The 27,123-nt window shown below is 33.6% G+C and overlaps 5 protein-coding genes across 5 annotated transcripts in view; 1 reads left to right on the plus strand and 4 right to left on the minus strand.

Moving 5' to 3' along the window:
* The first annotated feature begins 5,835 nt into the window (after positions 1-5,835).
* LOC143637170 (transcription initiation factor TFIID subunit 9-like) lies at positions 5,836-8,293 on the plus strand. Its single transcript, XM_077104620.1, has 3 exons — positions 5,836-5,893; positions 7,554-7,826; positions 7,918-8,293. The coding sequence occupies exons 2-3, from the start codon at positions 7,569-7,571 to the stop codon at positions 8,194-8,196; spliced, it is 537 nt and encodes a 178-aa protein (XP_076960735.1). The 5' UTR covers positions 5,836-5,893; positions 7,554-7,568; the 3' UTR covers positions 8,197-8,293.
* A 34-nt stretch (positions 8,294-8,327) lies between these two features.
* LOC143637167 (protein DETOXIFICATION 14-like) lies at positions 8,328-11,261 on the minus strand. Its single transcript, XM_077104617.1, has 7 exons — positions 10,870-11,261; positions 9,567-10,111; positions 9,389-9,475; positions 9,252-9,308; positions 8,938-9,176; positions 8,638-8,843; positions 8,328-8,564 (listed from the first exon to the last, which is right to left on the minus strand). Exons 1-7 carry the CDS (start codon positions 11,101-11,103, stop codon positions 8,511-8,513), a joined length of 1,422 nt encoding a protein of 473 aa, XP_076960732.1. The 5' UTR covers positions 11,104-11,261; the 3' UTR covers positions 8,328-8,510.
* A 9,174-nt stretch (positions 11,262-20,435) lies between these two features.
* Positions 20,436-21,493, minus strand: LOC143637128 (uncharacterized). Its single transcript, XM_077104575.1, has 2 exons — positions 21,374-21,493; positions 20,436-21,044 (listed from the first exon to the last, which is right to left on the minus strand). Exons 1-2 carry the CDS (start codon positions 21,491-21,493, stop codon positions 20,436-20,438), a joined length of 729 nt encoding a protein of 242 aa, XP_076960690.1.
* A 7-nt stretch (positions 21,494-21,500) lies between these two features.
* LOC143637129 (uncharacterized) lies at positions 21,501-21,941 on the minus strand. Its single transcript, XM_077104576.1, has one exon. It carries the CDS (start codon positions 21,939-21,941, stop codon positions 21,501-21,503), a length of 441 nt encoding a protein of 146 aa, XP_076960691.1.
* A 4,482-nt stretch (positions 21,942-26,423) lies between these two features.
* The window catches only part of LOC143637168 (protein DETOXIFICATION 14-like), a 32,308-nt gene continuing 31,608 nt past the window's right edge, over positions 26,424-27,123 (minus strand). The window contains exons 4-6 of the mRNA XM_077104618.1: positions 26,875-27,113; positions 26,595-26,800; positions 26,424-26,513 (exon numbers count right to left, since the gene is read on the minus strand). Coding sequence (XP_076960733.1) covers positions 26,457-26,513; positions 26,595-26,800; positions 26,875-27,113 — 502 coding nt within the window. The 3' untranslated portion in view covers positions 26,424-26,456. The remainder of the gene's footprint in view (positions 26,514-26,594; positions 26,801-26,874; positions 27,114-27,123) is intronic.

Genomic DNA, 27,123 nt, shown 5'->3' on the forward strand with positions numbered 1-27,123 from the left:
AATGGAAGAACGTCATATATATCTATCGGGTGTCAGTTCTAATATTATGGATCCTACCGTTTAAAAATGGACCATTTTGGGTATTTTTAATTTGAAGGGGCTAGTCAATGAATTTTCTTGATAAAATAAGCCATTTTGATCATTTTCCCTTTTATATATAGAGTTTTGTTCAAAAATATGAAAAATAAGTTATTATGTACGTTTCACATTGGTTGAGACTTGAGAGGAAGAATGGAACTTCCTGGTGGTGACACCTTCTTTACATGACACACTTTGTCTTGGCGAACAATTTGTCGAGCGAAAACAAATCCTTGAGTTCTTAGATGGGCAACCCATGCATCAGGCTTAACGAATATATCCTGGTACGATTTACTTAGAATATTTACTCGTAAAGGTGGTGAAAACATTCTCTACCAAGACTTTTTTTTTCCGCCTTAGTATGCGATTCGTTGGGTGAAAACAAAAATGTGAGTTAAGCAAACCCACCTTAATTCAACAAAAATGTGAAAACAAAACTGTGAGTTAAGCGAATGCACCTTTCGGTAACCCTTCATCGTGATTATAACTCTCCTTACTACAAATCCGTACAAGTATGGCTTGATGTTCTTTAGAACGATCAATGTAAGGACCATTATTACAAATTTACAATGAGAACATGGTGACTAGAGTTCATCCATCATAGATGAACTCAAAACGAAAGGTCCAATAACAGAGAACACATGGAGGCTTAAATACATTCTAAATTTCGTTGACAATATCAGCCATGTAGTTAGGTCATGTTTTTAATGATACTATTATATGGAGTTGTGTTAATGCCACAAATGGAAAGACCTTAGAATACAAGGGGCATGCAATGATATTAATTGAAAGATAGCTCCACACACGTCACTTTATACGTCTCTTATGATTTTACAGGCGCGAGAGATAAAAAGAATAAATACCATTGAATAGCTGTTTTATTCTAAATCCACCACTTAAAATGCATGGTTATCCATAAAAGCATTTTCATAACGGTTACTTTATATTTTAATGAAAGAGCCTGAAAAACAATAAATGGTTTCATACTCAGTAGATTCACTAGATATTTATCACTAAATCAATCAGTTTAATAAATGTCTTTATTTTTAAAAAAGAATTAGGTGATGAGTTATCTTTTCATAAAAAGCTCATATAGACGATTTCACTTTTAAAGAAGATATTAATACAAAGATATAACTAGGACTAACGTGGGTAGCAACATTGCTATATATTATAAACTAATTATCTAATTAATATAGTATGATTAAAACCACAATGACTAACTATAGGTGGATTTCTGATAATGAAATGAAGATGATCAAGTATGTCAGTAGCTCGTCAGTGATTTAAATTAGTTGTTCAAAAAAAGATGAGTTTTATAACACTTTAAACAAAGACAATTTATGTATACTTGCATAAGCACAGATGCGCACACACACACATATGAATGTTTACATCTCTAAAAGAGACCCTTCCCTCTATAAATAGGTACATCATGTGGCCTTTATTTTCATCCAACCTAAACTTCAATCTCTTCATCTATATATCTCCCATTGGAACTAAATTGTTGAAGATACATGACCCAGTCAATCATGTTGATAGATCGATGGAGAGCAATCCGATGGTATTTGTTGATCCGTTAGTTTGGATCTTCATATCCTTTTCCACATTTAATGATTATTTATGTAACTTTAATCATTGGTTTATTCTCTACTTTTCTCGTAATCTTTCCCTTTTTATCTCATTATCACACCATGATTCGAAAGTTATGTTAGGTTAGGTGACTAACGCATGCGTCTTATATGAAACCCTTGAACTCACACGAGGGTTTTCGTGATATTATACATGGCACCTCAAAAATTGCACCTCTTTCCAAATGGGTGTGTGAACTTGATCGGAGGAGGCAATGATGGATGCTGACAGAAGATAGAGAGCACAGAGAGGATATGAAGTGCATAAATACATTGCACTCATTTCTTTGTGCTCTTTATACTTCTGTCATTACCGCTAATGTTTCCTTCTCTCTCAAGTTTATTATATATATTAGTTATGCATGCATAAGATAAATTATATTGGAGCACATTCATATATGTAAATTGAAACTATCATATAATTAACAACTCAATATGGCTAACTAAGGGCCGGTTGCAAATGCTTCCCGTTATAGACAAAATCCAAATATAAGTAGGATACAATCAACACACCTAGCAGTTGTTTACAGGTAGTCCAACAATCAAGACGTTATGGGGTTAAGTCTCATGACCTCATCTAACACAAAGGTGTGTAATGGGTATGGAACTCATTTTAGGTTTTCTAACATGAATTTAAAGTGATGCCATGCAGGTTTTTGTAATATCAAAGAATTTTGTTAAGTTGTGTTAGGTTGATTTGAGGCTATGAAGAGAGAGGGCTAAATTTAGTTTTCTAAAGAGGCCTCTTGTCTCATTTCAATGTTGGCCTCTTCAATCTCACCGGCCTATTGCCGGCCCATTGATCACGAAAATATGATTGTGTAATTGTGTAAATCATAAAATCATTTCTTGATATGAATTATTAAAAACACAAGATTAAAATTACCTTCTTTATCAAGTGATTAAAATTTATTCAAAAGAAGGGTAGTTCGGTTTACCGTGCAAAAACATGATTTTTTATAGAATAAATGTAGTTGAGTAGTAATGTAGTATTATTTTGTTTAAAATAAATTATAGTGTTTTCATTTCTATTAAATAACTCTCTTTATTTAATAATTTAATATTATATAGATATAGCGTATCAGTGTCATAAATCTTAATGTGCTTCAAGGAACCTCGAGGAAGAAGCTTTGTTTTGTTTGTCATGGTTGTGCCAACCACAAATTAACACAAATATTAAAAGCTTGTGAGTTTCAGGTTATTCATAGCGATGTGTCGAAGAATTGAACAAGAGAGGGGAGTGATAGTTTTGTTGATCATGTCAAGCATTATATCTTCAAGTTTTATTTTTTCTTTTACGATTACATGTAATGTATTAGGTAGGTCAGAGGTGCATACATTAGTCACAAATGTGTAATTTTAGCTTCTCAGTTTTAGATAATTAACAATTAAGTATCAAGATTGATGTATTTAATATAATAATTAGAAGTTTAACTGGGGTATACATGTCAATGTGTTATTAAATTTACTATAAAAGGCTTTGAGTTTTATAAAATTGTATAACTTTACCTTTTAGACCCTTTGATGTTTCCACGGCTATTGGTTAGCTAGGCAATCAAACTCATAACATCACAACAGACCCTAGTGGCTCGTAGTAAAAACATTAAGGGGCTGTTTGGTTCATTCAGATCTGAATGAGTCAGGTCTGAATGAACCTCTGTCCCATTCTAAGAGAAAATTGTGATGCTAATGAATCTTTGAAACTTGCAATCATGAATCATGTCTATTTTAAAATGATGATTCTAACATTGATAGGTATATCATTAATCTTGAATTCATAACTAGAATTGTCTATATTGGAAATCGCAATTTAGGAAAACACTAGAAATCAGTTATTCTACAATAGAAGTCGAAGTAAAAGGAATGTGAAAATATTTACAAATGGGAAAATTTTAAATCAGAGTCTTAAACAAATTTAGAGCTAAGAATTATGCAGACCGCCTTGGGTGTACATCGCGATGTCTGACACGCAGATACCTCTTCGTGTATATATCATGGGCAGGGCCGGCTATAAGGGAGGGCCGGGTGGTCGACGGACCCCGGCCCGACTCCCCGATAGGCCCAGATTTCTTTTTTAAAAGAAAGTATATATATATTTTTTATGAAAAACAATATGTATATATAATGTTTAAACTTAAATACAAAACCACTAGCTTGGTTTTAGTGGTAAAGGAGTATGAAAAAAAATGTTTTTCACACAACCAAATCATAAGACCCAAAAAATTAAGGCTCATTTATAAATTAAATTGTTACCCAACAAGATACCCCTTTTTATTAAGGCCCAAAATAAATTTCGCCTTCGGCCTAATTTCTTTTTACCGTTCTCGGAGCCGGGCCTGACCATGGGCCTCACAAATTGTTGCAGTTTAGAAATTATCTTCTTTTAAAGTTGTTCTTTCGAGCATATTTCCCTTCTATGGCTTTTGGATATGCTCCACATCATCTAGTCACATGTGGTGAACATTTAAGATGTCATCAAGTGTATACTATATCTATCTTATTCGAATCTTTAGCTTTTTTTGAATCTTTACTTTTGTTTCAAAGAATGCTCAATGATGCAACAAAAATCTAATCACAAAACTAGTAAACCGATCTCAACAAAGCCATATGAATCACAAAATGAATATCTTGATAGAGTCATCACAACTCACAAGGGAAACCCTACTAAGACTATAGGAAGTGCAAAGAAAGCTATGGTTGAAAGATAATCTTAAATTGAGAATTTGGATTGTGAATAATCTAACTCAAATCACGTTATAGGTTCATCTCGCTTTTTAGAAGACAAGATAAGATGACATTTGGGGTAATTAGTTGCTGCCGACAGACCTAGGGTGCCCCATACAAAATACCTTGGCAACAACTCTACTTGCAACTGCACTCGATGGCTTGGTGGCCTCTGAAGCCTTTAACTATATCGCAATCTTATTATCCATAACTTATGCTCTAATAAGTTATATCATTATGTCTTTCGGGTTCGAAGACTATGTTGAGATCATATTAGTTATCACCAAAATTTTAAATTGCTTTCGGGTTCCATGTTAATAATAAAGCAAAGAAACTTCTATTTTGATAATTTATTGATATGTAGTTTTGCTTTCATCCATCACTTTCTTTGCATATATATATATGAAGAACAAAACATTGTGTTTCTTTGAGTGTTACTCTTAATATGTCGTCATTAGAATTTAAGACAACCCAAGTTTTTGCACTAGGCATTGTTTGCGTGATAGTGGTGAATATTGTTTAGTTTCTTGTTTTGCACAAACCTTCCATTTTTATATCTTTTTTCAAACGATGCTGTTTGCAACATTCTACAAAACTCATTGCTTCATACATCGTTTTGCACCAAGGTCTCAGCCTTCCCAGGTCAGCCCAAAAACCCACCCGATTGGAACCAGAACCAACCAAAACTGAAAGAGACAAAGGCGATACAGTCCTCAATCAAACGAGTCGGTTCGAAAGTTTTATTCTCACAAAGCCATAATTTATTTATTTTTAAAAGGTATATTGATTTTTATTAATCCCAACTATTGCCCTTTGATCATTGCCGGTTCCAACTAACGAATTGGCTGCTAACGGTCTTAACTTTTAACGATTTGGCTGCGACTAACAGAATCCTAACGCCATTAGTTGCAAGTCGCCGGAAACCCGTTTTTGGTCAAAAAAGTCGTATTTTTGCCGGAAAACACCACCTGAACACCGCCGCCACCACCAATTGACTCATCGCCAACCAACCACCACTACTTGAGCACCATCAACCGATTCCGATGATGGTTCTAGGGTTCCAGCGACCTCAATAATTGTGACTTTTACTAGAAAAATGTTTCTAAAGGTCTGATACAAAGTTACCAAGATGTTTGGGACGAAAGTGTTGAGTTTTCGAGAAAAATGCGAGTTTTCCGGTGACCTGCAACTAACCATGTTAGTATTCTGTTAGTCGCGGACCGTTAGAAACAAATACGCTAAAAGTTAAGACCGTCAGTGGCCAATTCATTAGTTGAGAACGGTAATGACCAAACGATGATAATAAAATCAATATACATTTTTAAAATGATTTTTGACATTAAAAAAGAAAAGAAAAAACGAGTTTAAGCAAAATCTTACAAGTACATATTGATCTTTAGTTGTCCACATTCACTTTCATCTTCTCTCGGTTGCAGCTGCTGCTGCATCGCTTTAAACAAGTAAGGCTTTTTCTTTCTTTCTTTCTTTCACTCCAATTGATTTAGGGTTTCGTTTTTAGCCTTTGATTGCTAGGGTTTCGTTATAACTCTAATTACTCCATTTAATTAACACTCTGTATCTTCAATTCAACTTGCCAACTTATTTGTGTTTATGCCTAATTATATTACAAGATCTCAGTTTCAGGTGGAATCTGATCTCGCTTCTGATTAAGATCGATAATCAGTGTTTATTGTTACCAATTTTCATTCACACTTGATTAAAACTCCAAATTAGTTCTCCAAAACCTGATTTTAGTCCACTTAATATGTTAAGAGTATGAAAATGAACACATAAGACCATGCGTTATACCGATCATTCACCATTATGTGTGCGCCACATCACAGTTTATATTATAATAATTAAAAAATACATAATAAATAGAAAGAACGTGATTGGGTAAACCTCGGATAAGGTCTTCCCATAACCTATGCCATCGTATAAGAAATGACTGGCTATTAATCATTACTTTCCAAATAGGCTTGATCGTTAGCTATATTCAAAAGATCGACTAATGAACGATCAGTGATACGAACGAAGTCGATCTTTTTAATGCGGTAAATGATCAATGGTATTTGGAAAATAATTTCCAATCATTGTCCTACATGGTGGCTTGGAATGTTGTAAGACACTATATGAGGTTTACTCAATAACGTTTTTTTTTATTATAATGTTAATGGCTTTTATATTAGTTATCGTGTAATTTTTTTCATTATTAATGTTTTTGTATTGAAAAAAGGTGAATGATGGGTATATAACATGGGTTGAAAGATGGGGTGAATGATGGAGGAGGGTGGTACTAATTTTGATTTACAATCTTTAACCTTTACATTTGATATTAACTCAACAATATTTCTCTCAATGATGACATTTATGGTCATCTTTAACATCTCGCTTTTTTATAACTTTCAAAAATTTATTTAACAAATTGGGAGAATTTTCCGTTAAACAAAAGAACAAACTCATTTTACTAAGTTGGGAAGAGTTTTTTAGCTATGCATCCGTCTGCAGTTAGCAGCAGAAATTATTTTTTATTCTTATCTTTCATGGTTAATTGTAAAGAAGCCCATTACTTTATAATTCTAGCATGTTAATCTATTTATCTTACTTTTTTACTATTTAATTCAATACAAATTTTGGTAAGAAATCTACTGTACGTGTATGCGTGAAACTGTGAAAGCTGATCAATTTGGAAAAAAAAAATATTTTTTTTATTTGTAGTTTTGAGACAAAAAGTTATTAAATGAGTGGGCTATCATTATATTTGTTATGTTCTTAGAAACCAATTTTGTTATGAAAATATATAATATAATTAATTTCAATTCATTCAGCGTTCAGCAAAAACAATGATGGCGTACAAAATTGACAGGTTTTGTTTAAAAGATAGCATACAAGATTTTTGTGGTGTTAAATTGCGTGAGCCGAAATCTGCTTAAACGTTGATATCATTTAATATTAAAATGGCATGAAAAGGGTTAAGAAGGGTAAAATTGTCATAAACTAAAAAATTTATTAAAGGACATATATGATATTTTGATTTCAGTTTGGATATATATGATGTTTAAGTAGTTTGTAGGTATATATACAAAATTCTCCCTTCTAATTAACATTCTCTAATTTCAGATTGTGAATTGAGGAATGGCTGATGGAGAAGAGGATTTGCCAAGGGATGCCAAGAGCGTTAAAACATTGTTGAAATCAATGGGCGTTGAAAACTATGAACCTCGTGTTGTGCACCAGTTTCTAGAACTTTGGTACCGTTATGCGGTGGATGTGATAACGGATGCACAGGTCTACTCAGAGCATGCTGGCAAATCCATCATTGATTCTGATGATGTCAAACTTGCTATTCAGTCAAAGGTCAACTTTGACTTCTCTCAGCCCCCTCCACGAGAGGTACCCTTTGTTCCTTATTTGAGATTTATTTATTCATATATTCTGTTATATGAAATGATATGATTGAGTTGTGACATGAATTATTTATTAGGTCCTTCTTGAATTGGCAAGAGAAACGAACAAAATTCCATTGCCGAAGTCACTAAGTGACCCCAGTATGGCGTTGCCACCGGAGGCGGACACTTTAATCAATCCAAATTACCAGCTTGCGATTTCAAAGAAACGGACTAATGAAGCTGTTGAAGAAACAGAGGAAGATGAAGGTGGTAGTGATTCCAAGCCAAACCCGTCTCAAGAACCGAGGACTGATTTGCATCAAAATACCCCTCAGCGAGTTTCCTTTCCAATTGGCCCACAGCGACCAAGGTAAACCATATTTTAATAAACGAATTCGTGTTATATACAGTGAATGTTGCTAGTTACTCATGTTTGTTTCAAGTGAAGATGTAAGGTGGATTATTTTGTTATTGTGTTTAGTGTGCATGAAAACATTTATGGAGACACAACATCAAGGCTACAAAACCTCATTTAGTTATTTTTGTTAATCAATGCACAGTAAATTCTTCTCAAAATAACATCATTGAAGTATTGAGCAATCTTAAACCGACTTCTAAGAACATTTGCAATCCGTGTCCTTTTCAAATAACTCCTTGATGTTATTGCCCGGTTTTGCTAGTTGAAGAGTCATTCCTTACTGATAATCGCCTGCACAAATATCCGTTCTCTTGCCATAGTTGCCTGATATAGTCATTATCAGTTATAGGACTAATAAAGTTAAGATAAAAACAAATCTTTGGGCCTAATGAAGAACCTGTTTTTCCCAGTTAGTGGAACATGTTATTAGAATTAGGAGAGTGCATTGCACGAATGATCCGATGATTAGTCCACTCCATAAGCCTTCCCCTTTTAGATGAACCACAAAACCTAAAACTAACGCCATGGGAATTCCAACGAGATAATATGACCCGAGGTTAATGTAAGCTCCAATATGTTGCCACCCGCTCCCTCTAGCAACTCCTGTATAGAAACGAAACAATAAACAGCAATCAGAACTCATGACCTTGTTACGGTTTTGGATTCTTGATGTATTATCACGGGACTAACTGCAAACCTGAAAGAATTGTTTGTGTTGTATCTGAAAATAGAGTGAAACAAAGGAAGACGGTAATGTTTTTGACGTAGTCAACTAACTCCTGCTCGTTACCAAATGCGTATCCGAGAATAGAACGCGAGCAGAAAACGGTGGTGATGGCTATGATCACTTCCACTGCTCCAAGACCACTTGCAGCCAAGAGAGCTGTTTTTGCACCCTGTGGGTTCCCAGCCCCTAATTCGTTAGATATCCGCGTGCTGCAGAAGAGCATGTCTTTAGTTTGAGAGACTTGTTATCATTTAGGCGAAACATTAAGCATGTTAAGTGCATACCTTGCAGCCGCCCCGAATGAGTAAGGTATGTAGTAGTGTAAGGTGCTCACTGTTAGACTGTGGCAATAGAGGACACCGTGTATGTTAAGGTTTGTCCAACACATTCATAGATGACTATTTTATGGGTTTAAGTTTACCATATTGAGAGCACTGATGTCTCTAACCGAGGATTGGGCAAGAGGCCCGATAGCAAAACAACCATCTCATACGACCACCATTCAAGACTACACAAGAGAACGAAAATTTCACATAAATAAGCTGTTGCATATGAAACTTTTTATCTAGTTTTGAAAACCATTTGAGAGTATTGATTACCATAACATGACTGCTGATGGGATGGTGAAACGAATGAACTCCTTGATGGTTTTAAAACCGTCTACTGAAAACGTGACACTAGTCTTTTCACACGCTTCAGAGTAGTGTATGTAAAAACCAAGAAGGATGACATTGAGAGTGTAGGAGATTCCAATGGCTAATGCAGCTCCAGCTGTCCCGAACCCTAACCGGAACACTAGAGCCCAACAAATGGGTATGTGGATAACAAGAACCGCGACTGAGCTCCATAGCATCGGAAATATGAGACTTTGAGACAGTAAGTATCGAATGAGTAGTTGGAGTACTGGGTAGGGGAATAGGGTAGGAATGAGCCACACCGAGTATTTGCATGCTTCGGCTGAGATCAACGGGTCTTGGCCAAGAAGGATCAGGAGTTTGTCGATGTAGACCCACAACATGGAAATAGGGAAACAGACCAAAAGGAGAGAAACCATGGCGCCAAATGTATATGCACCGACCCTGTGGTATTGTCGTGCCCCGTAAGCTTGCCCGCATAACGTCTCCAATGCACTCGCCATTCCAAACTGTCAGTTGAGTTTTTAAATTTTTTAAAATGTTGGAAATCGACTAAATCGTACAAACAAAAGCATGCCAGTCGGTTTATTTTATCGTTAATTTTCTTCAAATGATCAAATCTTGTAAAGCCAGACCATGAATATTAGTTTTTATTATAGCAATGGTTACTAATATTTTGTTTTCCTGTTTCTTAAAAACGAAAAGTAAATCACATTCACAGCATAACTTAATAAAAAAAGAAGTCATTTAAATGATTCTTCAAGCATCTTGAACAGGATATTAACGACGGTATGTGGTGGTGCATTTTTGACTCCATACACTATATTCGTCTCTTTTAATTAGTTTAATATTTTTTAAGTCGTTTCATCTTTAATCGATCTAATCATGGTTTTGCTTGAAGTTGAAATCACATGCAAGTTATTCTTTCTCAAACATAATTAATGGGCCACATGACGCATGGCTAAAACTTTCCGCGTTATTCCCATGTATAGGCTTAATCATCATGTCATATCAGCTTTTTACTTATCCTCTCACAAACTCGTTTTACCCCAACACGGCCATATCATCATTCTCACTTTTTAATATTTAAATATTTGTGATGTGAGACAAAACATGGCCACACTAATCATTCTCATATCTAGAATGTATGTTGACAACTATTGATGCATACTCATTTTTAGAATACCATTAACAAGACTTGACCTATGTTGGTAAAACTATAACTAACAAGGAAAACTGAACTTGGAAAAAAGCGAGAAGATATTACAAGGAGACTGAAGCCAGTGACACTGGTGAGAGACGTTGCAACCGCGGTGCCAGAGAGTTCTAGTTCACCAAGGTGACCAACCATTGACATAGACGCCACCCGCAATAAGTTTTGTGACACCATAACCACGACCATGGGTAACGCTATGTAACAGCTTTTCTTCACCTCCTCCGCCAGTACAATAGCCCGTCTCGGTGGCTGATCAACCGTCAACAACAAGCCTTCCTCCATCATCACAATATGTAAACTTTCATATCCTTTTTGTGGTAGCTAGCAAGTTGGATCATTTATAGAGACTGTGATAGGAGTTGGTGGACAATGGGCGTTGTTTTTTAAAAAAATATTGCACCTTGCTCTATTATAATATGCATTATCGAAATTACAGTAAATAAGTGAATGGTTATATTTATAGGCTGCTTATTGCAGCTATGTTGCATGGTTTACATCATTTTAGTGTTTTTTTTACTGATTACACAATATTGTGTATTCTTATCGACCGCCATCTTTAATATTCTACTGTGTGTTTTCCCGGTCCTTGCGGATGGAAATGAATTTGAATAATAATAAGCAAGGGAAACTAAATTGAATTTTAAAATTGTGCAAGCACAAGCATATAAAAAATAAGCGTTAAGAAACAACAAAGTAATTTTTAATTAAAAAAACTAAAAATATATTATATTGAAGTATCTCATTTTTGAATAAATTTATATTAAAACATATATAAAGTAAGCATATCATAATGATATGTTTGAATTTTAAAAACAAAAAAAGGAAAAGTATATTTTATTTTACCCTTGGTTTTGAATAAAACTTGTTTTAAAACATAGATAAAAATAAACACGTCGCGCACAACAGTATATTTTTAATTTGAAACATTATATTTCAAAATTGTAAAACAAGAACTAATAATAATAATAATAATAATAATAATAATAATAATAATATAAACTTAATAAAAAGGCTTATGTGTGGGTGGCGGAAACAATAATTAAATTTCCATTTGCAACAAAAGAAAACAAAGGCCGGGAAGCACCTAGGATTGAAACCTAGGTGATGTGCATAGGTAAAAGGCTGAAGGAGCTTCTTTTTTTTTTTAACGGTCAACTAAAGCGAAAAATTTATAAATAAAACAATATGAAACGTTACAAGCAAGGTACTAGCTGAAGGAGCTATGGCCATGGGTTTTGTCTTTGTGTATAACTGGCAAATTATTTGCACTTAAAAATAATTAAAGAATAAAAAACAATGAAGAACTACAAAAATGAAAACACCGGATAAGCCACCAGGAATCCGGGATTGATGGGTTTTAGCCTAGTTGCAAATTTGTATTTAGAAAATATATTAAAGAATAAAAAAAATATTCTAATACTGTTAAAACCAACCCATTGGTTTTAAATATGGATTATGTCCCTTGCTATGGGGCGGGGTTTGGGAGTTGGCGTCGCCGTTTGGGCGTTGAACACCACCAAGGGTGGGGTTTGGGAGTTGGCGTCGCCGTTTGGGTGTTGAACACCACCAAGGGGCGCCCTTGGTGGTGGGGCGCAGTGCTGCCCAACAACCCAATGCCGGGCGCTTCCCCTCTCAATCTCTCACACACACATACATATATAAATATATATAGGGGCATCAATGGGCTTAAACCACAACGGGACATTATTGGTTGGGGCTTCGATGCTCCTGGTACTTACGTGGCGCTGATGTGGCACGGTGGAGGGGCTTCGATGCCCCCCACCATAGAGAATAGTATAATTATCAAATACATTGTTATCTAGTTGATGAGAAGAATGAATGCATGTAACCCTTGTAAGGAATTTGTTTTGTACAAGTAGGCGAACCTACCACACATAATCCATAGGCTGCAACACTTAATTGTCGGGAATGTGTCGCATACCATGTATGTGTCAATAATAAATGCTCTCATAAATTTCAATACGTTCAGTAAGTGCTACGTACCACACATTTGAGTTTGATCTCATTTCTGCTAGCGAAATTTGTACTTTAATATTTGAAATTTGTTTGAGCCTTTATTGGAAAACTAATCTAAACTTGGCATGTCTATCAAATTAATATATCAATTAAATGAAGTTGACGTGTTAAAAAGGTAATTTAAATGTTGGCTGACTTGAGTTTAGTAATAAATTGGTTGCACTAGTTAATATCAATGTGTTTAACACTACTTAACAAATGCGTATCGTTGATGACCTAATGTCGACGGTCACATTTCGTCACTACGATCAATGGATTTCTAACATAATCGCACCCCCACTCCATCAATATGTTTAACACCTGCTTTCTTAAAGTTCGCCACTTTGGTGGGAGAGAATCACCTATGATGATTCCCTACGTAATCCGCCGATTCTATGGGATTGGATTTCCAATTAAAGTACTGTTTATTCTTTTCAGCGATATGTCAGTGTGGATCCCATTATCAATGGGTTTCCATCAGAATTTGTCGCTTCCATATTCTATGCATATAATCAAACCAATTGCAATCTTGACATTTCATCATCAACTGTTTCAGTTTTTATTAGAAATGACAACCTTAATGAATTTCAAACACAACCAATTGTGTAACACTTCACATAATACCGGTCAAATTTTCTACTTGATTAGGTTCTTAGTTAATATGATTTCACATGTGAACTTTTAGGCTATATTAGCTTGTATAGTAAATGGACCAACCCATTACAACATTTATAAATAAATATATATGATATTATTTTGTTGTTTATATATTGTCGAGACCTGATCCGATAAGCTCGACTATGGACCAAACAGTGTTGCAGTACATTTAAAACCCTTGGTGCATAGTTGGTCGTGAGTTTATTCTCCACCGCCATTTTGGTCTAAAGCCATCAATAAATGGAAAAACAAAATGTATACATCTTTAAACCATTATTTGATGTTTAACTACGTTTAACAAAGAAAATTTTAGATTATTGTTTTTTTAGACGGCTAATTTGGATCAATGACAGACTACTAACTCTAACTCACCTGATCATCTTCATTTCCAAATTCCAAGTATCAAGACCACCATTAGGAGGAAACCCACCGTATGTGAGAAAAACCTTTAGCCTAACTTGAAACCTCATATATTTTTGTCACTGATAGGACTTGAATAGCTGAACCCAAAACCTGCCCCCTTTTAAATTAAAGTGTTTAGATGTCTCAGACCACTTGAGCAATGGGCTATTGCCCAGAAAATTTTAGATGATTGCTATATATACTTTTTCATTTTGTTTATATTATAAAAACGCAAAACATCACGACTCTCAAATACTAAAATACAAATTTATAAAAAAATTTGCATTCGTTCTCATGTGCTACTTCTTGATAACAAAGCAGGGTTCACTGCTAGATTTTTGTAATGATAATGATAAGATGTTTTCATGGTGTAACTTGTTACCCCATAAACGATTGGGATTGATATTTGTTTATAGAAGTGTTTCGAGCTAATTAGGAGTTTGGTGTATGTTTATGAAAGTGTTTTGAGCTAATTAGGAGGTCAAGCTATAAGTCAAGTGTAACCAAATAAAAAAATATTGTCAAGAATTAAACCTTTCTCCCTCATTTGTTCGTTGGAGTCTCATCAAAATTGAAACATAAAAGTATACTGGGATTCTAAATGCGAAACTTAAAACTACACTAATAATACGTGGTAGAAGCCCAAAATACTCAAGACTATAATAAGTGGCTCATCTTGGAACCTTGTAGGGTGACTATGGGTTCAACATTGTGCCGAATTGGATGTAAACCAGATCGGACCGGGTGATCGGGCACTATGGCACTTTACTATTTTGTATATTTTGTCATATGCAGTTTTACGAATCAAACACAGTTCAAACCGAATTAAATCTTCAAAGGTCGAGTTTGTTTTACATAATGTAATTTGAATCTAATTTCAAAGATTACAAATTCAAATCACCCGAAACCGACCCAATAAGCACCCGTAGTTGGTGCCACGCCATTTTATATCACGTTGTCACACTGATATGCCTAGGTCACCCTACATAGGGATAAACTTGGGTAATATAGTACATATACTGGTGCAAACTACTATCTCCTGAAATTTAAAAACACGAATCATGCAAAAATGAGTATCGTGTCATTAAATTCCAGTGTGAGACGATTCATAAACTTCAAGCCACAACATTTCATATATTTATTTGGGGATAAGTAGCATACTTAATTATTCATTGATGTTTAGGACTTAACAAATAAGTAAGTTCTATATGATAATACTGTAAGTAAGTTCTATATGTTTGTTTTAAACAATCACAAAATCCTACAATATCATTGTAGTCTAAATTATACGTGTTCAATTCTCATCATGTTATATTGATCTACTCACTTGTTAATCTTTGGTGACTTGTACCCTTGTAAATCTTAATTTATGTTGTGAACCTATTAGCAATAGAGAGAATGAGGGAACGATTTCTTATTATTCATATCATACTATGGAATACAATACCATTATATATGCTCCTTACATTAACACAAATTAACTACAAAGAGGAGTTAAACATATAAAGAGTTATTACTTTATGACAAATATATGTGGAGAGTCACCATAAATGGATAATAATTCATAACACTCCCCCTTGACGATCCATATGACGAAATACGTTTGTTGATGCTGCCTCATTAAAAACCTTGCTAGGAAAACCCGTTGGGACAAAACCATAGCTAAGGGAAAAAGAGTGTAACGCGTATTGTCTCCCCCTGATTTATATATCATTTATAATCGTAAATATCATCTTCAATGAAAGTTGCCCAAAAGCCTTTTAGTCAATCATTGGCGTCTTGGTCCCGTGACAAGTGAATCCTTAAGTTGAACGGTGTTTGATGATCTTCATGTGAAAATTTTACTTGGCTCATCTCATAAACATATACATTAAATCCATGGCCATGTTCTATATCTACCAGATAAACAAACTTGTTTTGATGGGTTAGTAAAATATAAGCTCATATCTTTCTTACCTGAAATATGCGTGTTAACCTATTTCGATGTCCTATTGCTGGACATATACTGATAAATATAAATAAAAGATATAGAAATCATATATGGCTAGCAATAAATATTAATATGCATATGCATTTTTAGTTATGGTGTTTTCGAACCAATAATATTTCATATTCAGATAGAAAATGATATAGTAATTGTTAGACATCCCTTAACGTGCTAAAAAGATTAAATTTGTCCATGGAAACATGTCTCAACATATTTAGATGCACTTTGATGGATTTATAAACATAATTACACATATACTCAAACTATAAGTCGAGCAATAATCACACCGTGTCAAGATCTTTCAAAAAGAATTATCTCTTTAAAACCTCATAAGTTTCTCTCAATGATGTGTACATCATCACTGTATGATTATAATGAACTTTAAAGAGTGAAATTTTGATAAAAGTATGCTAATTATATCCAACTTATCTCCCTCTTTATCAAAATATCTTTTAATTTGTACAAAGCTCAATCCGAATAATCTAATCCATACTTAATAAGCATAAATCCATGCATTTACCAATCCATCATGGATTTTTATTTTCAACTTGACAAATTATGGATACACATTCACTTTTCCAGGATTTTTTTGTTGCATAAACTTGCTCATTAACACATCATTTTGTATCACATATCAAAAATTCATATTGTACAATTTCTTTGTTTATTGAGATATTTTACTCATTATGTACATTATCTTCTATGTGTATGTTTATTGATGCACAAGAATTCAATCATTAAGATGTATCGGTTAACCTTTCAAGTATTCAACTACCTTAGGAAACTCTTCAGGAGTTCCATTTATGTTCAACATATTCAATAATCGTAACGTATTCAAATATGATTATATACACAACAATCATTGTGTTCTCGAGAACTTACTTTACATGATTTGTTAATTCAAATCATTCAAAAACTTTCTTGTAAACTTTCAGTATTAGCTGAATCACAATATTTATTAGACACGTATCAATTCTCTATTTGTATTACCAGACTATTTAGTTATTGGAAAGTCATTGATTCCACCATTGGAGAATGCGTCTCCTATTAATCAATCATAGGTCTTTGCAAAATCCTTGTGCAACCAATTTTGTCTTATATCACTTGATTGAATTTTCATAACTCACATACAAGACCCGTTTGTATCTAACACATTTTACAACTTTAGTTGTACGGACTGCTGGTCCAAAAACTTTCCATTATTTAGAGAATTCAAGTCTGTCATGTTTGCGTCTTTCCACTTTGGCCATCATTTTATAGGCAAATTTAGAATCTAGATCCTCATCATCATCATTTCAAGTGCTAATATATATAAAAGTATAGCGACGTCGACTTTATTTCGATTCCATATATCTTTTTAGATATGATACAATATAATTTATTGAGAGCTCTTTGTTTTCAGGTACCTAAAGTTCTTCAAGAACCATCATGTCTAATATCTTTCAAGAGACCTTTTGATCCACCTCGACTTGACCATCTTTATTACTTTCTCCAATTTTCGAGGAATCATTATTCTTGGAATCGACTAGTCTACCACGCTTCAGGCCTACCATGGACTCACTAGTCATTACCAATGTATGGTTGTCCTTCCAGGACGCTTATATTAATTGGAGCATAAGTAGTTGATTGATGTGATTTAGTCACTCTACATAGCTCAGTGTACGCGTCTGGTAATTGATTCATAAATTTTTCAATGAATTATCCCTTGAACTTTTTTTTGTTCACATAGTTTACTTTGAGGATCAATGATAATTCATGTTAGCTCATTTCTTTTTCCAACTGCTTTATATCTCCCCCTTTTTCAACTGTTTTATATCTTCCCCTAATGTTGGGAATGTTAATTCACTTATAGTGAAAACCAATGAGTCGTAAACATATCTCTGATTGATGGCTCTTTGTATTCAATAGTATATCAATGTTTCATTCCCAATATAAATTCTCAACCTCCTTTAAGGTTTCATCATTGTGTGTTGTGGTGGATTAATTTCATTGCATATCACACAACCAAAATATTTAACGAGAAGTATATGACCCTGACCAAAACGAACTTTAGTGGGGAGTAAATGTTATAACATGCTGATTTGATGTGAATTAATTATAAAGCATGTAAAATCATATGTATTCATATACAAACATGAAACATTGTTCGTGATTGTTGGCTTCACAACCAATTATAGGCGTTGAATATTCGTCTTCAACAAAAACAATTCGTGTAACAACATTGTCTATGTGAACCTCAACACTTTTCCATTGATCATTAAGTTTATTCTTATTACCAAAAAAAAATATAATATGGAATAATGTGCTTGCTATCTCATTAGCTAAGCTATAAATCACGCAAACATGTAGTTGCGAACTAGATAACCATTTAGACGATGTATCGATTTTAAAACACTAAATGGTATCATGTTAGGATATTTGTATCCTTTTCTCAATTCCATGACATTTAATGATACACACCCTCCTTCAATTGGTAAATAAATAACTTTCCTTAAGAGCAAGCTTTGCATGTTTATTAGAATGAAGAATCTTCCAATTCGTCAATAAATTCACATCATTAACTCGGTGTGGTCTAACCGGTTATGCCAATTGATAATCATGATACATAAACTTCAGGTTTATGATCGTATATATATTATGCTTCTTTAATGCAAGACTATCAATATGAGAGAACATTGTATTATCGTTTTAAACGACCATGTTATATCACTTTATATATTTTTCATATTTTGTTCTCATGTAAGATCATTATCTTCGTCACTTATGGTGGTAAATCTCATTATTAATATGAATATCATTAAAAATTCCGATGGTCGATCTCACATGACCGTTATTACCATTTGCTCAAATATGTCTTTGATCACAAAATATATACAATGATCATTAAACAATCGCATTCACCTTAGGAAATGGAGTAGAACCAAACAAGCTTCATGCTTTTCATTATTAACTCTAACACATGGATCTTAAGTCATTATAAAACTTTTATACACTTTCAAATTTGTTGCTACTTCAGGAAACATGGCAAACACAAGTTGTTTTATCCAAATTTTCAATTTAATAATTTTCTCTTCATGTTATATAAATTGAGAAATAGTTATATGTCCTAGTGATGTAATATATATAGGTCATATATCTTACAAAAAAAAATTTTAAACCGATAATGAGATACATGGAGTATGATACTTCAGTATCTTATTAAAGAATATTTATAGTATTTCTTAAAAATAATAATATAGCATAGTTTTGCTCTTATATATGATTTATTCTAATGTCTATATACAGAAATTACGACATCTAACATGTAATGTATATTAAAATGTAAGACATCATAGTATATATAGCATAAAATAAGCTATGATAAAGAAGAGCCTATGATATATGATGCTTTTTTTTTCACCCGTCATAAGCAAATACACATAGCACACGTTATGCACACAAGCTAAAACAAAAATAAACTACAGGTAAAAATAATACGTGTGTATCTAAACATGTTCAGGTTTGTGTATGCACATATAATTAAATTTGATGAGACGTCAAACTGATTATAACAACGCTAGAGTAAAATATAAACAAAATGTAAATCCGAGTCAAACTTTTCTCCAATTCTATGTATATGTGAGTCAACTAGGTACTCTAATTGTATTTTAGTAGCAATCTTATTTAAACATAAATGTTTAACCAAATATATAATCTTATAAAATCACTAAATCCATTTATTTACAACACAACGATGAGCTAATATTTCATAATAATTTGTCTATATATGCGATATAGACAAACACATATTGATAATAAGTCAGTGATAGAAAACACTAAATAATATATAACAATCAACACAAGTTCTTGTTTTATGTTTCAATAGTAAACTATTGAATTTCATTGGGCAAAAGGTTTCTACCGAAAATCAAAGTGGATTTAGATCAATAAATGGTAGTTAAAAGCATAAAATTTAAAGATTTTAATTCATTTTTAAATTCCATTGTTCACAAAAAAATCGTAGATCATCCCAACCATAACAAAATATGATTTTTGTACTATATTTAAACATATATATAATATTAGTTTTTAGCCCGCGTGTCACGTGGGTTACTTATAAGTGTTTTTTAATTATTGATTTAGGCCAGTTTGACTGATTTCCTTATACCATGTTTGTTAGTATAGATCATGATTTAATTTAATTCTACTTATTTCATAAATCATTGTTGTTGTACATCATAAATTTATAAAATAGTACTAAATCGAGAATTCATAATATTGTAAGTGATAAGAATAAATTTTATTTCAAATAAGAGAAAATTTCCTTGAAAACGCGGGTTACTTATAAGTGTTTTTTAATTATTGATTTAGGCCAGTTTGACTGATTTCCTTATACTATGTTTGTTAGTATACATCATGATTTAATTTAATTCTACTTATTTCATAAATCATTGTTGTTGTACATCATAAATTTATAAAATAGTATTAAATCGAGAATTCATAATATTGCAAGTGATAAGAATAATTTTATTTCAAATAAGAGAAAATTTCCTTGAAAACGACATTTGTCGTTTTCTTAGCCTGTTTGCCGTTTTTGTCTAGAATCAGTATCTTCAGACCCTTTTTGCTCGTAACTCTTGATAGTGCGACATAAGGCTAGCTGTCCATGTGAGAAGACATCGTTCTTTAAGTACAAACCCACCCTAGTTAATGATTGTCCTTGACTTTTGTTTATTGTCATAGCGAAGCAAACTGATAAGGGATATTGTCGTCTTGTAAACGTGAATGCGATGCTCTTATAAGAAGGTGTGAGGGCGATTCTTGGAATAGAGATCCTCTCACCAGTATGAGTCCCTGAAAGAATTTTCACTCCGATTACATGCGTACCCATAGAAACAACCTGAAGCCTTGTTCCGTTGCATAAGCCCTTTTTTTGATCGATATTTCTCAAAAGCATAACGGGTACGCCGACTTTTAGTATGAGTTTGTGGTTTGGCAGCCCGGATATTCTAAGACCGTTAAGTATCTCAGTGGAGTATAAAGTTGGATCAACATTTCCATCTATGTAGTCGGACTTAGATACAGAATCTGAGCTTAAGTACTCGACCGGGTCACCATGAAATAATCCGAGCAGACGATCATTAATCTCATGAACAACCTCATTTGTTGGTGCAAGCAACCCCCTCTGTTGAAAGTATGTAGGGTCTTGGCTATTTTTTAGAATGTTGGGATATATAAACTGTATTAGCTTATGATAGGGTCGTCACATTGCTCAATAAGTAAATCATCCGTTATATCTATTTTTGCCGTTCCGTCATTAGGTCCACCGACTTTACCTTCTCCTATGTCTAGTAGCCATTTTGAGAAAATTTTGGTTTCTTCTATGTCAGCCGATTGTTGACCAACCGTTAACCTTAGGTTTTTTGTTAATCTAAGTACCCGACAATGATGCCAAATATAGGACGAACACAGAGTTGAGTTTACTATTTGTTGCCTGCTTCCTTTCTATATTACCGGCAGAATCTGTCTGAAATCGCCTCCAAAGACAACAACCTTTCCTTCAAATAGCGATTTTGACTTTAAGACGTCTTTGCAAGACTTGTCAAGAGCCTGAAATGTGTGTTTGTGGGTCATTGGGGCTTCATCCCAAGTTATTAGTTTTGTTTTTTTCTAGCAATTCGGCCTCATCTGAGCCTCGTTCCATTACGCAAGATGAGTCCTCGTTTAGGTTAATCGGAATATGAAATCTTGAATGTGTTGTCCTACCTCCGGATAACAATAATGATGCGATCCCGCTTGATGCAACGTTTAAAACAATATTACCTTGGGATCGTATGGCTGAAGACAATGTCTTCCACAAATATGTTTTTCTTGTCCCGCCGTGACCGTAAACAAAAAAGACACCACCTTTATTCTGCTGTACGCCTTTCATTATTATGTCAAAAATAGTTTTCTGCTCTGAGGTTATTGATCTAAACAACCTTTCAAATTCTGCTTTCTCAGTTTGTTGATCGTATGATTGCTCGTCTAGAATAAGGCAATTATTGACAACAGATAAGGACTCTTTATCAGGGGAAGGCATTGTCTCATACCATATTAAACTCGAGTTGTTTTCTTGTAGGATTTTTTGGATTTCGAGTAACGTGAGGTTCTTGATTTGGTCTTCTGTCAGCTGTAAATATGTAAAAATATTTAAAACCTATTAATTAATTAATTAATTAATTAACTAAAAGCAATAGATATAATGATGATAAATTATTAAGATATACGGATAAATAGTCACTGAGTACATGTGATGCCAATTGGGGTCATCATGGTATAACATAATATAAGGTTAAATAAATTTTAATGAATATTTAAATAGTTTGCTACAAATATCATAAAAAAACCAAAAAAAAAAACAAACCATGATTTTGTTATAGTATTATTACAACATAGTAACAATTCACTGGAAATTGTTGCTAACTCAAATATATATGTAAACTAAAATAATTCCATCACTAAATAACCTCTTTTAAGACTTAGGAGATTGAGGTGATCAAAATTAGTTTTTAATCCTTTTAAAATAAACAATACTGTTACATGTAAAACCAAAAGAGAAAAAAATGTGATTAATATATTAATCGAAGTTTGTTTTCAAAATAGTTAATGACTTAAAAGCCCAGATTAACTATCAAACGTGATAACATGGAATTATTCATCATTGAAACTTTTTTAAAATCATGCGTTATTTTAGTTGTTTGTTATTTGTATGCGGGAGGGTCTTAATATTTTGGATAGGCTAATAAAACATCATCTGGTAAAAAGTAACATATACCTGGTGATTTTAATAGCTTTCTTTTCCTGTGGAGGATGTCGTCAGACAGGAGTTTCCAGGTACTGTTCCATACGTGTTCAGGCCTAGAGAGGCTGTCGGTAGACAACATTGTAGCAAACAATGAACATAGGTGAGCACCTGTTCCGGCAACACTTGCCTCGTCAATTCCCTCGATGTAGTGTCATCGTCTAATAATCCAAGGGAATAACATGCATATCTGAAAGTAGGGTATATATGACCGTTAACGGTACGTATATCTTCAAATGTTTTTGGTCCTTTCACCCTGTTTAAAAGGACTCGTAAAAAGTACGCTTCTCCAAGAGCTGGAGATATTGCGTGGATTCTACCAATGGAAAATCCTTTCTTCCTTCGTTGCTAGCCACGCGGTTTGACGTGCCAAACGAATTTCGTTGGGAACTCTGAATAAGTTAGTTTGCGTGCTTCCTTATTAACGCTGTTGCATTTCATCCACAATTCGAACATTGAAGATGCAACGCTGTCTGTTTTTTCCAGCACATTATCAATATCGTCCTCGGTACCGTAAATCACCTGTTATTTACCAGGAAGGTGGAAAGGCAGTCTCATAACCGCAGACATTCTGTAATGTACATCGAACCCGAAAATACGCCACGACGCCTCACATGTCGACAGATATCGACAGTCATAGAACTCTTTAATCTCGTCAACATTACGATCCATGCTCTTTTCACCGTCTCCACTGTTAGAGAAGTACACGGTCGTGCGATCAGGGCCTTTGTTTATGTATTTGAAGAGGTACTTGATAGACGACTCCTGATTGCACCACTCGACGTTTATATGAGCCTGGTATCGTTTCAAGAGTTTCTTGTTGTATGGTGCGACGCTTCGCTTATCAAGATTGACGTCTGATTTTCAGTTTGGCTTACGTTTCCAATTAATAAATAGTTGGTTAAACTAACAAAACCGATTTTTAAACCATAAATATTGAACTATTCCTAGATCGAATCAAGTGTATAACCCGAACTCTAAAGCGATTCCATTTTACAAAGCAGAAGTCGTTTTGTGGCTGCAAATTTAACTAATTGGTCCAGGGGCATTTATGGAAGACATATATCAGTTTTGAAATCATAAATATATAATGGCTAGCACATATGTTGAACCTGAATCAACCGATAAATGCAAGTAGACCAGCAAATGAAGAGTAAAGTTTAGTTTGGTATGTATATGTAAATAATCCATTATTTATGCATTCTTAAAGACGTTATGTGTGTTATTTTGATACCTGTATCTTTTATATATGAGTCAAAATTGCAACTGAACAATTGAAATTCATATCAGAGTGTGTAGGGGTGCTCCACATCCTACACGCTTGATTTGAAAGTTCAATATATGATTTTTCTTCACAAAAAAATGTATAAAAAACTTTCATCATAAAAAAATATTTTTCTTACTCCTGAATCCTTGTAGTGTACTAATGCTCAGGGACTCGTTAACGCTCTTAAGGTTTGTTAGTTAATAATCAATTACTGTTATTGTTTTGAATCATGTTTAATTAGAGATTTAGATCTACCTGATTTCTAACTTCACAATTGGATATAACATGATTAAGTAGAATTAGGTCAAATTAATAGCAATAGAACCTCAATTATGTACGGTACAATTCAACTTAAGCATCATAACATAATCAATTCCAATAATAACCTAATACATTAAAACAGTTCGAATAAGTAAATAACTATTTACCTAACTACTAACTCACACGATTAACATCAACATAATTAAACACAAATAAGTCAAAATTCGCCAAGCTCATGTACAGTCAAATTAAACATTATAAACATAATTCAATTCCAATAACAATATAATAACAAAATAACCTAATTACAATAGCATATTTAACAAAATAACTATCTGCAGCTTATTTAACAAAATAACTATCTACCTACAATTTTTAACTTCACGATTGGAATCAACAAATTAAGCACAATTAGGTCAAAATCAACATAGAACCTCAATTATGTGCAGTAACAAATCAAAGTGTGCTCTTTAATTAAGTATGTTTCATATATTTCGAGTTTCAGAAACAAAACCAACCTTAAGAAAGAATATATCAACACATTGCATACACGGGCAGAAAGTCTGAGCAGCCGACAACTTGTGCTGATCATCTCGTCTCATAATTTGACCACATCTACAAGAATCGATAATGTAAAAATATCGTTAGTAGCATTAAAAACAGTTGACAATAATAATGGATGTATTTGACTTTTGGAACTACCTTATAACTCTAGTAAGAACGGAGGAATCGGGAGACGGAGGCAAAACGTTTCGTTTATGTCTATGCACCGGAATCGTATTAATCGCAGGAGGCATGAGAGCGGGTTCTATTTTCCATGGAGACACTCTATCTGGACAAGGAATGGAACTGTCAGAATTGTTTTATATTAAAAGCGTTGACCTGTCGTGATTGTTCAGTTCGTTTAACGGATGCTTGATTAACATAAATTTTATCAATGACATTAAAAATAAAAAAATGAACTTTTGAATTGGCTCAAAATCAAAGTAATCAAATACCCCATTAAATCAAAGTATTTATAAAATGACACTTTGTAAATTCAAGTTGACCCTGAGATGCATTGACTGGTTCAAGGATTTCAAAAAAAGTAAACAAAACCAGATGAGTTAATTAGGTCAGCTGGACCAGCTAAAATGGTTCACTTTGGGTGGTTTGAACCAGTATTTTTGTCTTTTACAAAATCCCTGTATGCTGCGTATTACTGGAACAACAATAAATTTCTAATTTAATGATTATAAACTGGTAAATAATCTGACTCTAACTCCATACCATAGAATGACATAGATAATAATATATTATAGATGCAGTCACAAATAATCGCAATATGAACCAAAAATATTATACGAATTTGTATTTCCACATATTATAATAGTGAATAGATTAAAATGGTATTTTTTTTCATAATCTTGCTTAATATATAATTAAATAGTGAACAAATATAAACGAGATGTGTAATAACCAATTTAATTTTATGACACTTCATGTCGACTTGCAAACCTTTCATATAAGGTCTTTTAAGATGGTCAATATATACTAACAAATGCTTGATATAAGCACTGAATTTCGGTCAACCCCCAAAAATAACAAAATTTATCCACGTTTATGATATTAACAAATAATGGCCCAAACCAACTCTAATTCTTCCTGTTTTCCAAAATCTGATTAAAATTCAAACAGGCAATTGATTTGGAAAAATTATCTTAAATCTTGAATCGTAATTCATAATTAAATAATTCACTTAAACATACATAACTCATAATTGCATTAACATAACAAATATAATCTCGATTTAACCCAAGTTTGTATCAATTTCATAGAGATTGTTTTGAGAGATTACTAGAAGAACAAAACAAATCTCTAACAAAACCAAAATCATAAGAACTATAATATGGTTTATGTTTTAGATACTAAAGAAGAACTAAAAGTTAACTTACCTTATCATATTGCGCTCCAACTCTAAAAGCACTTCGTGCTGATAACGTGTTGTGAACCTATTAGCAATAAGAAATCATTCCCTCATTCTTTCTATTGCTAATAGGTTCACAACAATTTACCCTTTTTATTAGCTTGTGACTAATTAATCTGATAATTCTATTTAACACCCAAACTTAACAGCATCTACTTATAATCGTGTATTTTGTTTTAATTTTTAATTTGTAAGTGCTCACTTAGCACTTAACAAATAGTACATAGTAAAAACTATCCCTTGCAAATTTTGTTATTCTTCATCGTTCCTCATCAAGAAGCTCCTCCTTAAACATCCTTTCTCTTGCCTTGCTTGCCTATGACATCAACAACATCGAAAACTATAAACGACAAAGCTTTAGATTCGAAACTAAAAACTTGTGGATCAAATCAAGAACCTGTTTCTGCCAATTTGTGAGACATGTAACAAGTGTTAGCAGAATGCATTGCGTTACTATTCCAATTGTTAATCCACTCCACAACCCTTTCCCCTTTAGATGACATACAAAACCCAAAACAATAGCCATAGGGATTCCAACAAGGTAATATGACCCAAGATTAATGTAAGCCCCAATACCTTGCCACCCACTCCCTCTTGCAACTCCTGCTTACACAATCGAACTTGTTATATTGTTGAACTTGTGATATGTTTAATTAAAGTTTAAACTAAGATCGAACCTGAAAGGATGGTTTGTATTGTATCCACAAATATGGTAAAACATAGAAGAGGAGTCATGTCTTTGACATAGTTAACTACTTTCTTCTCATCACTAAACGCGTATCCAAGTACAGAACGGGAGCAGAAGAGAATGGCGCTTGCTATGATCACCTCCAATGCCCCGAGAGTTGATACGGCGAAAAGAGCCATTTTTGCAGCCTCTGGATTCCCAGCTCCTAGTTCGTTGGATACCCGTGTGCTGCAAAAGC

This window comes from Bidens hawaiensis, unplaced genomic scaffold (genome assembly GCF_021521415.1).
Source record: "Bidens hawaiensis isolate Kalapana, Puna unplaced genomic scaffold, B.hawaiensis_p1.1 tig00008125_1, whole genome shotgun sequence".
NCBI classification, from domain to species: domain Eukaryota; kingdom Viridiplantae; phylum Streptophyta; class Magnoliopsida; order Asterales; family Asteraceae; genus Bidens; species Bidens hawaiensis.

Coding starts and splice junctions, on each gene's coding strand:
- LOC143637128 (XM_077104575.1), bottom strand. CDS start 21,493: ATGACCCACAAACACACATTTCAGGCTCTTGACAAGTCTTGCAAAGAC. Junction 21,045..21,373: donor ATTTCAGACAGATTCTGCCG/GTAATATAGAAA, acceptor TACTTTCAACAG/AGGGGGTTGCTTGCACCAAC.
- LOC143637167 (XM_077104617.1), bottom strand. CDS start 11,103: ATGATGGAGGAAGGCTTGTTGTTGACGGTTGATCAGCCACCGAGACGG. Junction 10,112..10,869: donor TCACTGGCTTCAGTCTCCTT/GTAATATCTTCT, acceptor CTCAACTGACAG/TTTGGAATGGCGAGTGCATT. Junction 9,309..9,388: donor ACATCAGTGCTCTCAATATG/GTAAACTTAAAC, acceptor CTATTGCCACAG/TCTAACAGTGAGCACCTTAC.
- LOC143637170 (XM_077104620.1), top strand. CDS start 7,569: ATGGCTGATGGAGAAGAGGATTTGCCAAGGGATGCCAAGAGCGTTAAA. Junction 7,827..7,917: donor CTCAGCCCCCTCCACGAGAG/GTACCCTTTGTT, acceptor ATTATTTATTAG/GTCCTTCTTGAATTGGCAAG.
- LOC143637129 (XM_077104576.1), bottom strand. CDS start 21,941: ATGCCTTCCCCTGATAAAGAGTCCTTATCTGTTGTCAATAATTGCCTT.